The sequence below is a fragment of the Schistocerca nitens genome, chromosome 2 (assembly GCF_023898315.1).
Source record: "Schistocerca nitens isolate TAMUIC-IGC-003100 chromosome 2, iqSchNite1.1, whole genome shotgun sequence".
Lineage (NCBI taxonomy): Eukaryota > Metazoa > Arthropoda > Insecta > Orthoptera > Acrididae > Schistocerca > Schistocerca nitens.
In genome coordinates this window covers 900,828,520-900,843,340 of record NC_064615.1, presented here as the reverse complement: position 1 = coordinate 900,843,340, position 14,821 = coordinate 900,828,520, and the positions used below count along the sequence as shown (strand labels likewise).

At 37.1% G+C, this 14,821-nt stretch overlaps 1 protein-coding gene across 2 annotated transcripts in view; it reads left to right on the top strand.

Annotated features, from left to right (window-relative positions):
• The first annotated feature begins 2,666 nt into the window (after positions 1 to 2,666).
• LOC126234697 (chromosome transmission fidelity protein 18 homolog) overlaps positions 2,667 to 14,821 on the top strand; it is a 511,528-nt gene continuing 499,373 nt past the window's right edge. For both annotated transcript variants that reach the window (XM_049943438.1, XM_049943437.1), the window contains exon 1: positions 2,667 to 3,019. In XM_049943438.1, coding sequence (XP_049799395.1) covers positions 2,941 to 3,019 — 79 coding nt within the window. In that variant the 5' untranslated portion in view covers positions 2,667 to 2,940. The remainder of the gene's footprint in view (positions 3,020 to 14,821) is intronic.

Genomic DNA, 14,821 nt, shown 5'->3' with positions numbered 1-14,821 from the left:
AGCCTTCCTAAGAGACAATCTCCATTCCTTCCGAACTGACTATGCAAATGTAGACGAGATGTGGCTCAAATTCAAAGATATAGTAGCAATAGCAATTGAGAGATTCATACCTCATAAATTGGTAAGAGATGGAACTGATCCCCCATGGTACACAAAACAGGTCAGAACGCTGTTACAGAGGCAACGGAAAAAGCATGCGAAGTTCAGATGAACGCGAAATCCCGAAGATTGGCTAAAATTTACAGACGCGCGAAATTTGGCACGGACTTCAATGCGAGATGCCTTTAATAGGTTCCACAACGAAACATTGTCTCGAAATTTGGTAGAAAATCCGAAGAAATTCTGGTCGTATGTAAAGTACACAAGCGGCAAGACGCAGTCAATACCTTCGCTGCACAGTGCCGATGGTACTGTTACCGACGACTGTGCCGCTAAAGCGGAGTCATTGAACGCAGTTTTCCGAAATTCCTTCACCAGGGAAGACGAATGGAATATTCCAGAATTTGAAACACGAACAGCTGCCAGCATGAGTTTCTTGGAAGTAGATACCTTACGGGTTGCGAAGCAACTCAAATCGCTTGATACGGGCAGGTCTTCAGGTCCAGATTGTATACCGATTAGGTTCCTTTCAGATTACGCTGATACAATAGCTCCCTACTTAGCAGTCATATACAACAGCTCGCTCACCGATAGATCTGTACCTACAGATTGGAAAATTGCTCAGGCCGCACCAGTGTTTAAGAAGGGTAGTAGGAGTAACCCATCGAACTACAGACCTATATTATTGACGTCGGTTTGCAGTAGGGTTTTGGAGCATATACTGTATTCAAACATTATGAATCACCTCGAAGGGAACGATCTATTGATACGTAATCAGCATGGTTTCAGAAAACATTGTTCTTGTGCAACGCAGCTAGCTCTTTATTCGCACGAAGTAATGGCCGCTATCGACAGGGGATCTCAAGTTGATTCTGTATTTCTAGATTTCAGGAAAGCTTTTGACACCGTTCCTCACAAGCGACTTCTAACCAAGCTGTGGGCCTATGGGGTATCGTCTCAGTTGTGTGACTGGATTCGTGATTTCCTGTCAGGAAGGTCGCAGTTCGTAGTAATAGACGGCAAATCATCGAGTAAAACTGAAGTGATATCAGGTGTTCCCCAGGGAAGCGTCCTGGGACCTCTGCTCTTCCTGATCTATATAAATGACCTGGGTGACAATCTGAGCAGTTCTCTTAGGTTGTTCGCAAATGATGCTGTAATTTACCGTCTAGTAAGGTCATCCGAAGACCAGTATCAGTTGCAAAGCGATTTAGAAAAGATTGCTGTATGGTGTGGCAGGTGGCAGTTGACGCTAAATAACGAAAAGTGTGAGGTGATCCACATGAGTTCCAAAAGAAATCCGTTGGAATTCGATTACTCGATAAATAGTACAATTCTAAAGAATGTCAATTCAAATAAGTACCTGGGTGTTAAAATTACGAACAACTTCAGTTGGAAAGACCACATAGATAATATTGTGGGGGAGGCGAGCCAAAGGTTGCGTTTCATTGGCAGCACACTTAGCAGATGCAACAAGTCTACTAAAGAGACAGCTTACACTACACTCGTTCGTCCTCTGTTAGAATATTGCTGCGCGGTGTGGGATCCTTACCAGGTGGGATTGACAGAGGACATCGAAAGGGTGCAAAATAGGGCAGCTCGTTTTGTATTATCACGTAATAAGGGAGAGAGTGTGGCAGATATGATACGCGAGTTGGGATGGAAGTCATTAAAGCAAAGACGTTTTTCGTCGCGGCGAGATCTATTTACGAAGTTTCAGTTACCAACTTTCTCTTCCGAATGCGAAAATTGGTAGGAATGATCATCAAAATAAAATAAGAGAAATCAGAGCTCGAACAGAAAGGTTTAGATGTTCGTTTTTCCCGCGCGCTGTTCGGGAGTGGAATGGTAGAGAGATAGTATGACCAGACTGTGGTGTGACTGTGGTTCGATGAACCCTGTGCGAAGCACTTAAATGTGAATTGCAGAGTAGACATGTAGATGTAGACGACTGTACTGTTCGCCACAATACAGCTGACTTTTTCGTTGTTAAGGAAGATTATTTAATGAAAACTATTTGATATATTTATGCACACTGTAGGCTTTTTATTTGTCTAGATGATGCAAAGCCAAGAACCATTTTCGCTTTCAGACACATGGGCTCTTTTGTGGACGGCCACTCTAGGAAAAACATGCAGATCCTAAAATTAAGGGTAAAGAGACACATAAGGACGAAATTCAGTACTTTACGCGAGTAGCGCGGCTAGCGGGCTAGAATAATTTAACTACCAATGTTAGCAGACGATGCAGTCAGAGTCTAACGTATGTTAGAATGTGATGCAGTCGTCACTACGCCAACAACAACGTCAAAACTTTGTTTCCGCGAGACCTTAAAGTTGACTTCCCGTTCCTTTGACGAGCTTTGTAAATGCCGTCACTTGAAATTAACTGCACGATATATTGATGTTCTTTTAAATGAACTTAATACCTTAAAATTCAAAGTTGTGTTCCCTAGTTCCTGACACAGAGACATTAGTTATGAGAATCAACAAATGAAGATCAGCCGGGCCAAAGCTAATATTGCAAGTAGTCTTTTGGCGCGAAAATAGAGTGTGTGTATACTGTGTTATGATTCGATGACGAAAGGAAATAAATATGTTTACAGTTCTGCATGAAGAGAAAAACAGCTGATAGTAGTGAAGAACAAATGTGTTTTATCTGAAGCAAAGACCGTGTGATGTGTGTTTAATTCTTGTGTTACTGAAATATCCCGAAATCGCGTGTTTTACTTATGGTGGTAGTGTCAGCTGTTTAGGTGTCATGTAAAGTCCGACGTTTGTTAGTACCACAAGACACTACAAAAGAGAACATTGCTGTGCCTGTTGCCCGCCACCCACAAAAATGGAGTATCCCTATGATGAAGACGAGGAATATAATATGGCTTATGCCGATGAAATGGAACTTATGATGGAAATGGAAGGTAATTACGGTAGTTGTCGTCTGCAGGCTGTGTGTTCGGATTGTGATTTACTTGGATGCTCCACTGGGAACTGAAATATTTGTCATTGTTTCTTTCCTTGATTATTGCATGATAAGTCGAACTTCGTGATTCTTGAGAAGAAATGATGGCATTTTCTTAAAATTTGTATCCTCTTAAAAATACGCGCTATTACGTCAGTTAGTTTGGTAGTTTTATGTTCCATGGATCATTTGCACAACGAATCATAATAATATGGGACAAGTCTCAGATTATTTCGTAAATACTCCTACATGCTTGTCATTGACAAGACTTCAGTAATACCTACCCGCCACCTTTTATACATTACAGTAACAGAAGTTTTTCCATGGAGTAGGAGTAGCTGTCAAGAAGAAATTTTTGAAGTTCATTTTCATATTTTACCTTGCTGCCTGTCGGATATTGTAAATCACTGAGTAAGTGATTAAATATTTTTGTTGCAGCCTTATGCACTCCTTTTGTGCTAAAACAACTTTAATTTGGTGTAATGAATGCCATTTTTTTTCCTCTGGTACGGTATTGTAACTATGTGCATCATTGTTTCTTTTGAACTGCTGTGTGGGCACCACATATTATTGTTACAGCACGTTTTCGAACTATGAAAACTTTCTTTCTTACAGATGAGCTACTCCAGGACACTCTCCCATATGACATTATTGGAAGAAAATACACCAAAAAGTCAACTTATTTACTTGTCCCTCCCCAAAATTTGTAATCATTCTAAGTGAAAATGTGTGTGTGGGGGGGGGGGGGGTATAAGTTGTTTTAGCAGTTCCAAAATATGTTTTTTCAAATTTAAATTCTCTTTAGCATGCACTCGTGAGAGTTTTGAAGTTTTCACCCTATTTGTCATTTCCTCCACAAGTGTTACGCATGTCATTGGCATGGTACATCTGTTGAAAAAAAAAATAATAAAATTGAGACCATTCATTGAAAACCAGCCAGTTATACTTTTAAGTTCATTTTTTAGCATTTCTTCACTACTTTGGGCATTTTTGGACTGATTACAATACTAGTGCCATCTGCAAGAACAACAAAGTCTGCTTGTTGTGTATTAGATGAAAGATCGTTGCATATGTGACGAACAATAGCAGACTGTAGACTGAGGCATGCGGAACGCCATATGTGGTTTCTCCCCAATCAGAAAATATACATGGACTACATTGATATAAGTCTTGAGTTCAACTTTCTGCTCTCTTTTGTATAGCTATAATATCATCCATTGGTTGGTTGTAACATCAATCACATAAAACCTAATAATGTGATGCACACAATGAGTGGCTTAGCTAGGACATAGAAAACATCAGCTGGCACTGTTTTATTATTTAATGCTTGTAAAATTTGATGAGTGAACTTGTTAATGGCGTTCTCAGTAGGGCAACTCTTCTGAAATTTAAACTGTGATTTACTGAGAGTATTATTGTTGCTGAGTTGAGATGCTTCTCTAGAATACAACGCCTTCTCAGAAATTTGGGAAAATGATGTCAGTAGTGAAACAGATCTGTGATTATATATTGACATCTCTCTCTATTTTAGTCTTTCTGGAAAAATGCCTTAAGTTAGTTATGCATTAAGTATGTTACATACTATGGGGCTTATTATGTGGGAACAAATCTTTAGTAATGTATTGGAAACACCATCAAATATAGATGAGCTTATATTTTTCAGAGGATATATAATTTTCTTAATTTCAGGGGAAGTCTATGATACATTCATATTCAATTGAATTTTATGAGAGTTACTTTTTCAACATACTGCTGTGAGTTTTCTCTTGAACTGGTTGTTCTTATACTTTCTATTACATTTAAAAATGATAATGAATCTGTATATTGAGCAAGCAGTAAAGGAAACAAAAGAAAATTTCAGAGTAGTAATTAAAATCCATGGAGAAGAAATAAAAACTTCGAGGTTCGCCGATGACATTGTAATTCTGTAAGAGACAGCAAAGGACCTGGAAGAGCAGCTGAACGGAATGGACAGTGTCTTGAAAGGAGGATATAAGATGAACACCAACAGAAGCAAAACGAGGATAATGGAATGTAGTCGAATTAAGTCGGGTGATGCTGAGGGAATTAGATTAGGAAATGAGACACTTAAAGTAGTAAAGGGGTTCTGCTATTTGGGGAGCAAAATAACTGATGATGGTCGAAGTAGAGAGGATATAAAATGTAGACTGGTAATGGCAAGGAAAGCGTTTCTGAAGAAGAGAAATTTGTTAACATCGAGTATAGATTTAAGTGTCAGGAAGTCGTTTCTGAAAGTATTTGTACATTAGAGATTAGATTAGTACTTGTTCCATAGATCATGAATATGACACTTTGTAATGATGTGGAACGTGTCAGGTTAGTAAAAGGTGTCTATACAGGATATTACATTACACAAAATATTATATGACACTTAATATTTTAATTTTTTTGTTTTTGTTTTTTGTTTTGTGGGGGTTGGGGAAATTACCCACTTACTACATCCAAAAATTCATCTAATGAGTAGAAGGAGTTGCCATTAAGAAATTCTTTTAATTTCCTTTTAAATGCTATATGGCCATCTGTCAGACTTTTGATGCCATTAGGTAAGTGGCCAAAGACTTTTATGGCAGCATAATTTACTCCCTTCTGAGCCAAAGTTAAATTTAACCTTGAGTAGTGAAGATCATCCTTTCTCCTAGTGTTGTAGCCATGTACACTGCTATTACTTTTGAATTCGTTCAGATTGTTAATAACAAATTTCATAAGTGAATATATATATTGTGAGGCTACAGTGCAGATTTCTAGCTCTTTAAATAAGTGTCTACAGGATGATCTTGGATGAGCTCCAGCAATTATTCTGATTACACGCCTTTGTGCAATCATCACACTTTTACTCAATGATGAGTTACCCCAAAATATGATGCCATACGAAAGCAGAGAATGAAAATAGGCGTGGTAAGCTAATTTACTCAGATGTATATCACCAAAATTTGCAATGACCCAAATAGCATAAGTAGCTGAACTCAGACGTTTCAGCAGATCTTCAGTGTGTTTTTTCCAGTTCAACCCCTCATCAATGCATACTCCTAGAAATTTTGAATATTCTACCTTAGCTACCGATTTCTGATTGAAGTCTATATTAATTAATGGTGTCATTCCATTTACTGTGTGGAATTGTATATACTGTGTTTTGTCAAAGTTTAATGAGAGCCCATTTGCGGAGAACCACTTAATGATTTTCTGAAAAACATTGTTTACAGTTTCACCAGTTAATTCTTGTCTGTTGGGTGTGATAGCTATACTTGTATCATCGGCAAAAAGTACCAGCTTTGCATCTTTGTGAATATAGAATGGCAAGTCATTAATATATATTAAGAACAGCAGAGGCCCCAAGACCGAACCTTGCGGCACCCCATTCATGGTTGTTCCCCAGTTTGGGAAATCACCAGTTTATTGCATATTATGTGAACCGCTTATTTCAACTTTCTGCACTCTTCCAGTTAGGTATGATTTAAACCATTTGAGCACTGTCCCATTCATACCACAGTACTTGAGCTTATCTAGAAGTATTCCATGATTTACACAATCAAAATCCTTTGATAGATCACAAAAAATCCCAACGGGTGACTTCCGGTTACTCAGAGCATTTAATATTTCATTAGTGAAAGTATATATAGCATTTTCCGTTGAAAAACCCTTATGGAAACCAAACTGATATTTTGTTAAAACTTTATTTTTCCAAAGGTCTGAAGCTACTCTACAATACATAACTTTTTCAAAAATTTTGGATAAGGCAGTCAGAAGAGAGATTGGGCTGTAGTTGTTGACATCAGACGTATCTCCTTTTTTATGCAGTGGTATATCAATGGCATACTTCAGTCTATCTGAGAAAATACCCTGCTTCAGAGAGCTATTACATATGTGGCTAAGAATCCCACTTATTTCTTGGGAACAAGCTTTTATTATCCTGCTGGAAATGCCATCAGTTCCATGTGAGCTTTTATTCTTGAGAGAGTTTATTATCTTCCTAATTTCAGATGGAGACGTGGGTGGAATATCAGTTGTATCAAATGTCGTGGGTAAGGCCTCTTCCATTAAGTGCCTTGCTTCTTCTAATGAACCTTTAGATCCTATTTTCTCTACAACATTTAAAAAATGATTATTCAAAATGTTTTCGACTTCCGGCTTGTTGTTTATCAAGTTTCCATTCGCTTTGATGGTGATGCCATCATCCTGTACTCTTGGTTGTCCTGTCTCCCTTGTAATAGTATTCCAAATTGTTTTGATTTTGTTATCAGAGGTATTAATCTCAGACATGATACACATGCTTCTGGACTTTTTAATAACCTTTCTTAATGTAGCACAGTAGTTTTTATAATATTTGGCTGTTTCTGGGTCATTACTCTTTCTTGTTGTTAGATACAGTTCCCTTTTGTGGTTACAAGATATTTTTATTCCTTTAGTAAGCCAAGGTTTTTTGCATAGTTTCTTATAATTAGATTTAACTACTTTCTTGGGGAAACAGTTTTCAAATTCTCTTACAAGTGTATTATGAAATAAGTTATAGTTTAAATTAGCATCGGGTTCCTTGTACACCTCATCCCAGTCTAACTGCTGAAGATTTTCTCTGAAATTTCTAATTGTTGAGTCATTAATTGAACGCACAACTTTGGAGGGTAGTTTTGAATTACTGAATGGAGCTATGTCATATACTGTAACTAGCTGAGCATCATGATCAGAAAGCCCATTCTCAACAGGACAAGAATTTATGTTTTTAAACCTATCTTGGTCTATAAAAGTGTTATCTATCTATGTTCTGCTGTCCTTTACTACCCGAGTAGGAAAATTAATGACAGATGTCAAATCGAAAGAACCGAGCAAGACTTCCAGGTCATTCTTCCTATTACAGTCTTTCAGTGAGTCAACATTGAAGTCTCCACAACTAAGGCAAAGAGAGGTGGGAAGTGGCAACAGGTAGCAGAAGGAACAGGCCTAGAACTAAGTCTGACAGTTTTGTGGTGAATGTCAAAAATAAGTTTGACCTGTTGCTTCAGTTAGAAACTGATGAGCCTCAAGCAGAGGTAGGTGTAGACAGGACACAACAAACTTTCAATAGGAAATTGAAAAAGAATGTAGGAAAGTCATCGAAAAGGAAGAACGTTTTGTTGTTAGGCAGTTCTCATGCCAGAGGTGTAGGCCAACTTCTGCAGGCGGAATTAGGACCAGAATACCAGGTCACAAATTTTTTCAAACCAAGTGCTAGTCTGGATCAGGTGACAGAGGATTTAGGTTCACTCTGTAAAGGATTTACCAGGGAAGACACCGTGGTTATTGTGGGAGGGCCAGGGAACAGCATCGACAGAGATCCTGGGTACAGTATAGAGTGTGACCTGGTAAAGATTGCGTCGGCATCGAGACACACCAGTGTTGAGTTTGTATCTGTCCTGAGACGCCATGACTGGCCTCATTTGAACTCTTATGTTGGGAGAGTTAATTTGGAGTTGGAACGGCTGCTTGGGTCGGGTGCGGGGGCTCATATTGGTGTGGTTCCTGTTGATTATCTCAGTAGGTGGGACTATACCAGACACGGCCTACATCTCAACAGGAAAGGGAAGGGGAAACTGGCTGGGGTAATAGCAGGAAATTTAAGGGGGGGAGGCACTGCCATGAATGGTAAAATACCAGTGGTTACAGGTGTTGGAGCAGCACCTTTTTTAGGATAGGTAAGACAGAAAGATGTCAAGTTCTACGAGAGGTCAGGATTGAAACAAATCTTCAGTTTAGGAAAGAAATTAAACAGCACAATTCTAGCACATTGGATCACCAATCACAGCTATCAATTATAAATTTTCACCAATCACCAGAAATTTTATCTCCACCAAGTTGTATCTCAGTCCTAGGTAATTGCATTGATGAATTAAAGTCACCCAACCCAGTTGACATAATCTGCCTCTCTGAACACCGTGTGACCACTGGTATAGGAACTAGGCCTAAGCACAATGAGAAACTCAGACGGGAGAGTACTGCAAATGTTAGAATAAGGAAAGGTTCTCATAAAAGTATAATTAAAAATAATGTAAGTATATTTCATCAAAATATTGGGAGTTTAAAGAATAAAGTAGATGAGCTTCTGGTTTGTTTAGAAGATTTAGAAGCTGAGAATGAAATAGATATACTATGCCTGTCTGAGCATCACATTGTTACTGATATGGATAAGGTAAATGTAAGTGGATATAAGCTCTCTGCACATGTAATGAGAGAAAATGTGGAGAAAGGAGGAGTTTCCATATATGTCAAAAGTTATCATTGTGCAAAAAGTATAGAAACAAAAAAGTTTTGTGTAGAGAAACATATAGAAGCATGTGCCTGTGAGCTTAAATTAAATAAAGGCACATTTATAATTGTAACTGTATATAGGTCCCCATCAGGAAATTTTCATCTATTTCTGAAAAATTTGGACTCCTTGTTGTGATATCTGTCAGACGGGGGAAGCAAATTATTATTTGTGGGGACTTCAATGTAGATTCTCTGAAAGAGGGTAATAGGAAAAATGACCTTGAAGTATTACTCGGTTCTTTCAATTTGACACCCGTTATTGATTTTCCTACTCGGGTGGTAAAGGATAGCAGCTCACTGATAGATAACTTCTTTATAGACCAAGATAAGTTTAACCAGATAAATGCTCAGCCTGTTGAGAATGGTGTTTCTGATCATGGTGCACAGCTAGTTACAATAAATGACATAGCTCCATTCAGCAATACTAAACAGTCCTCCAAAGTAGTACGTTCAGTCAACGATTTAACAATTGCAAATTTCAGGGAAAGCCTACAGCAGTTAGACTGGGATGAGGTGTACCGTGAACCTGATGCCAATTTAAAATATAATTTATTTCATAACATTTTTGTAAATGCATTTGAAAACTGCTTCCCCAAGAAAATAGTTAAATATACTCGTAAGAAACCTTGTAACAAACCATGGCTTACTAAGGGTATAAAAATATCTTGTAACCGGAAAAGGGAAATGTATCTGACAGCAAGAAAGAGTAGTGACCCAGAAACTATCAAAAATTATAAAAAACTACTGTGTTATATTAAGAAAAGTTATTAAAAAATCCAGGAGTATGTGTATCATGTCTGAAATCAGCAACTCTGATAATAAAATTAAAACAATTTGGAATATTATTAAAAGAGAAACAGGTCAACCAAGAGCAGAGGAAGACAGTATTACCATCAAATTGAATGAAAACTTTACGAACAAAAAGTCAGAAGTTGAAAATATTTTTAATAATCATTTTCTAAATGTTGTGGATATAGTAGGATCCAGGTGTTCATTAGAAGATGCTAGGCTGTTAATGGAAGAGGCCATACCTATGCAATTTGATACAATTGAAATCTCACCCACTTCTCCCTCTGAAATTAGGAAAATAATAAACTTGCTTAAAAGCAAAAACTCACATGGAATTGATGGCATTTCCAGCAAAATACTAAAAGCTTGTTCTCAACAGATAAGTAAGATTCTCAGCCACCTGTGTAATAGCTCTCTGGAACAGGGCATTTTCCCTGATAGACTGAAATATGCTATTGTTATACCTTTGCATAAAAAGGAGGATAGATCTGATGTCAACAATTACCGCCCAATCTCCCTTCTAACAGCTTTATCCAAAATTTTTGAGAAAGTAATGTATTCAAGAGTAGCTTCACATATCTGTAAAAATGAAGTACTAACAAAATGTCAGTTTGGTTTCCAGAAAGGTTTTTCAACAGAAAATGCCATATATGCTTTCACCAGTCAAATTTTGAATGATCTGAATAACCGAACACCACCCATTGGGATTTTTTGTGATCTCTCAAAGGCTTTTGATTGTGTAAATCATGAAATTCTGCTAGACAAGCTCAAGTATTGTGGCATGAGTGGGACAGTGCACAAATGGTTTAATTCGTACCTAACTGGAAGAGTGCAGAAAGTAGAAATAAGTAGTTCTCGTAACATGCAAAGATGAGCACATTCCTCAAACTGGGGAACTATCAAGAATGGGATTCCACAAGGGTCAGTCTTGGGTCCTTTGTTGTTCTTATTATATATTAATGACTTGCCATTCTATATTCATGAAGAGGCAAAGTTAGTTCTCTTTGCTGATGATACAAGTATAGTAATCACACCTGACAAACAAGAATTAACTGATGAAATTGTCAATACTGTCTTTCAGAAAATTACTAAGTGGTTCCTTGTAAACGGACTCTCACTGAATTTTGATAAGACACAGTACATACAGTTCCGTACAGTGAATGGTATGACGCCATTAATTAATATAGACCTTAATCAGAAGCATATAGCTAAGGTAGAATATTGCAAATTTTTAGGTGTGTCCATTGATGAGAGATTAAATTGGAAGAAACACATTGATGATCTGCTGAAACATTTGAGTTCAGCTACTTATGCAATAAGGGTCATTGCAAATTTTGGTGATAAACATCTTAGTAAATTAGCTTACTACGCCTATTTTCACTCATTGCTTTCATATGGCATCATATTTTGGGGTAATTCATCACTGAGGAATAAAGTATTTATTGCACAAAAGCGTTAATCAGAATAATAGCTGGAGTCCACCCAAGATCATCCTGCAGACATTTATTTAAGGATCTAGGGATATTCACAATAGATTCTCAGTATATATACTCTCTTATGAAATTTGTTATTAACAACCAAACCCAATTCAAAAGTAATAGCAGTGTGCATAACTACAATACTAGGAGAAAGGATGATCTTCACTATTCAAGATTAAATCTAACTTTGGCACAGAAAGGGGTGAATTATACTGGCACTAAAGTCTTTGGTCACTTACCAAATAGTATCAAAAGTCTGACAGATAACCAACAAGTATTTAAGAAGAAATTAAAAGAATTTCTGAATGACAACTCCTTCTACTCCATAGAGGAATTTTTAGATATAAATTAAGGAAAAAAAAATTTAAAAAAATAAAAATAAAAAATAAAGAAAAACAAAAAAACACAATAAAATAAAGTTGTTATATTAACTTAAGTATGTTGTTAAATTAACCTAATTATGTCATGTATTGGAAAATTCGACTCGTTCCACATCATTACGAAATATCGTATTCATGATCCATGGAACTAGTATTAATCTAATCTAATCTAATCTAATCTAATAATTTGCTTTCCCCTGTCTGACAGATAGCACAACAAGGCATCCAGGTTTTCCAGGAATAAATGAAAGTTTCCTGAAGGGACCTATATACTGTTACAATTATAAAAGAGCCCTCCTTCAGTTAAAGTTGACAGGCACATGCTTCTATATGTTGCTCTAGACAAAACTTTTTTTGTATCTAAGCCTTCTACACAGTGATAACTTTTGACATAAGTGGCAACTCCTCCTCCCAACTTATTCTCTCTACTCATATGTGCCATGTATGGAAGTGAAACGTGGATGATAAATAGTTTGGACAAGAAGAGAATAGAAGCTTTCGAAACATGGTGCTACAGAAGAATACTGAAGATTAGATGGGTAGCTCACATAATGAATGACAAGGTATTGAATAGAATTGAAGAGCAGCGAAATTTGTGGCACAACTTGACTAGAAGAAGGGATCGGTTGGTAGGGCATATTCTGAGGCATCAAGGGATCACCAATTTAGTATTGGAGGGCAGCGTGGAGGGTAAAATTCGTAGAGGGAGACCAAGAGATGAATACACTAAACAGATTCAGAAGGATGTAGGTTGCAGTAGTTACTGGAATATGAAGCAGCTTGCACAGGATAGAGTAGCATGGAGAGCTGCATCAAACCAGTCTCTGGATTGAAGACCACAACAACAACAACAACAACAGTGAAATATATTTGCTACCTATGACTTATCGTTTGTAGTTCTTCCATTGCATTCAATAGTGATGTTATCTTGTTTAGTGGCAGGTTGTCCTGTCTCTCATTTCACTGCATTCCATATAGCATTAAGTCTGTTGTTGTAATTACTGATTTCTGATATAATATGCATGTTCCTTGATTTTTAATAACTTTTCTTTGTAATTTGGAGTAGTTTCACAGTGAGCCACTACTGCAGGATTTCTACTTATTCTTGCCAGTAGATACATTACACTTTTCTATTTCAAGGTACTTTAACCTCTCTAGTTATTCATATTTTTTTTAATTGACTGTTTAATGTCCTTTCTGATTAGTTATGCGGAATGCTGTATAAAAAAAAAATGATATTAATTCATCGTGGAGTAGAGTAAATTTTGTGTTGCAGTTTGGTTCATTGTAAATTTCATCCCGGGTTATCTCATGTTAACTATTGTTGAAAATGTATGTTCTGGAGTTATAATTATTCAAACTGATTTCCTTGAGGAGTATCAATACCATTAGCTGTTATCTTACTTATCCTCACTAAGTGTGCATCATGACCAGAAAGAGCATTTCTTACTGGATATACAGTTATGGTATGTTCTTGCTTTGAGCTTCAGGAGACAAAACAATATCCATTATTGCCCTACTGTCTTTATCCACCCGTGTTGGAAAGTTAATAACTAGGATCAAGTTGTAGGATACAAATAAGGTTTCCAGCTCATTTTCCCTGTCAGAATCCTTTAGAAAATTGGTGGCCGAGCGGTTCTAGGCGCTACAGTCTGGGACCGCGAGACCGCTATGGTTGCAGGTTCGAATCCTCCCTGGGGCATGCATGTGTGTGATGTCCTTAGGTTAGTTAGGTTTAAGTAGTTCTAAGTTCTAGGGGAATGATGACCTCAGACGTTAAGTCCCAAAGTGCTCAGAGCCATTTGAACCCTTTAGAAAATCGACTTTGAAGTCACCACAGACTATTAACTGCTTGCTGTTTTCTGACAGCATAATAAAGACTCCAGATTCCTCATAAGCATTTCAAAATTTCCCAATGGGGATCTATATACAGTTATAATTAAAAGTGAACTATTTTTCAATATCAGTTCACAACCAAACACTTCAATTTGCTGATCGCTACAAAATAAATAACTTTTGTAGCTATTGATCATGATATAGTTTTACAAGTGCTTCGATTACTTACCATTTTTTAACTGTATTTTTATTTTATCCTTCTGTATATTTTTGTCATGTACATCTTGTGCAGATACAGGACAAGTCAATACAGAATGAAACATGACATATGTTTTTGTTGTGGTCTTGAATCCAAAGACTGCTGTACTGTATTCATCTTATGTCTTGGTCCACATTTATGACATTGATGAAGGAACGCTCAGAGTATTTGCATGAAATGATTTAGGAAAAGCACAGTAAATCTAAATTGAGATGGTAGACAAGAGCACACTCAATTCTCCCAAAAATGAGGTTAATGTCTTAATAACTGCACTGACTCCTTCAGTTGGCCCCTACAGTACAAAGTTCTTTGATATACCACAATTTGTTTTAGATAACTAGTAATATAAACATAATGTTGCTGTTCGTGGCTGTATAGTTTAAGGACTCCTGCTTGTTACTTCTGAACCTTGAACTGTTTGCTACTAGTAAACTTTTTTTGGCCAGGAATGTCCTCTTTTCTTAGCTACTCTGCTTTTTATGTTGTTAGTACCACAAGATACTACAAAACAGAACATTGCTGTGCCTCTTGCCCTCCATCATGCATTATTTAGCTTCCAAGGTAGCAGAATTCCTTAACTTTGTCAACTTCGTGGTCACCAATTTTAATGTTATGTTTATTGCTAATCTCATTTCTACTACTGTCAATTAATTTCGCCTTTCTTTGGTTTGCTCTCATTCCATACATTTACCTCTACCTGTACATCTATACCCTACAAACCA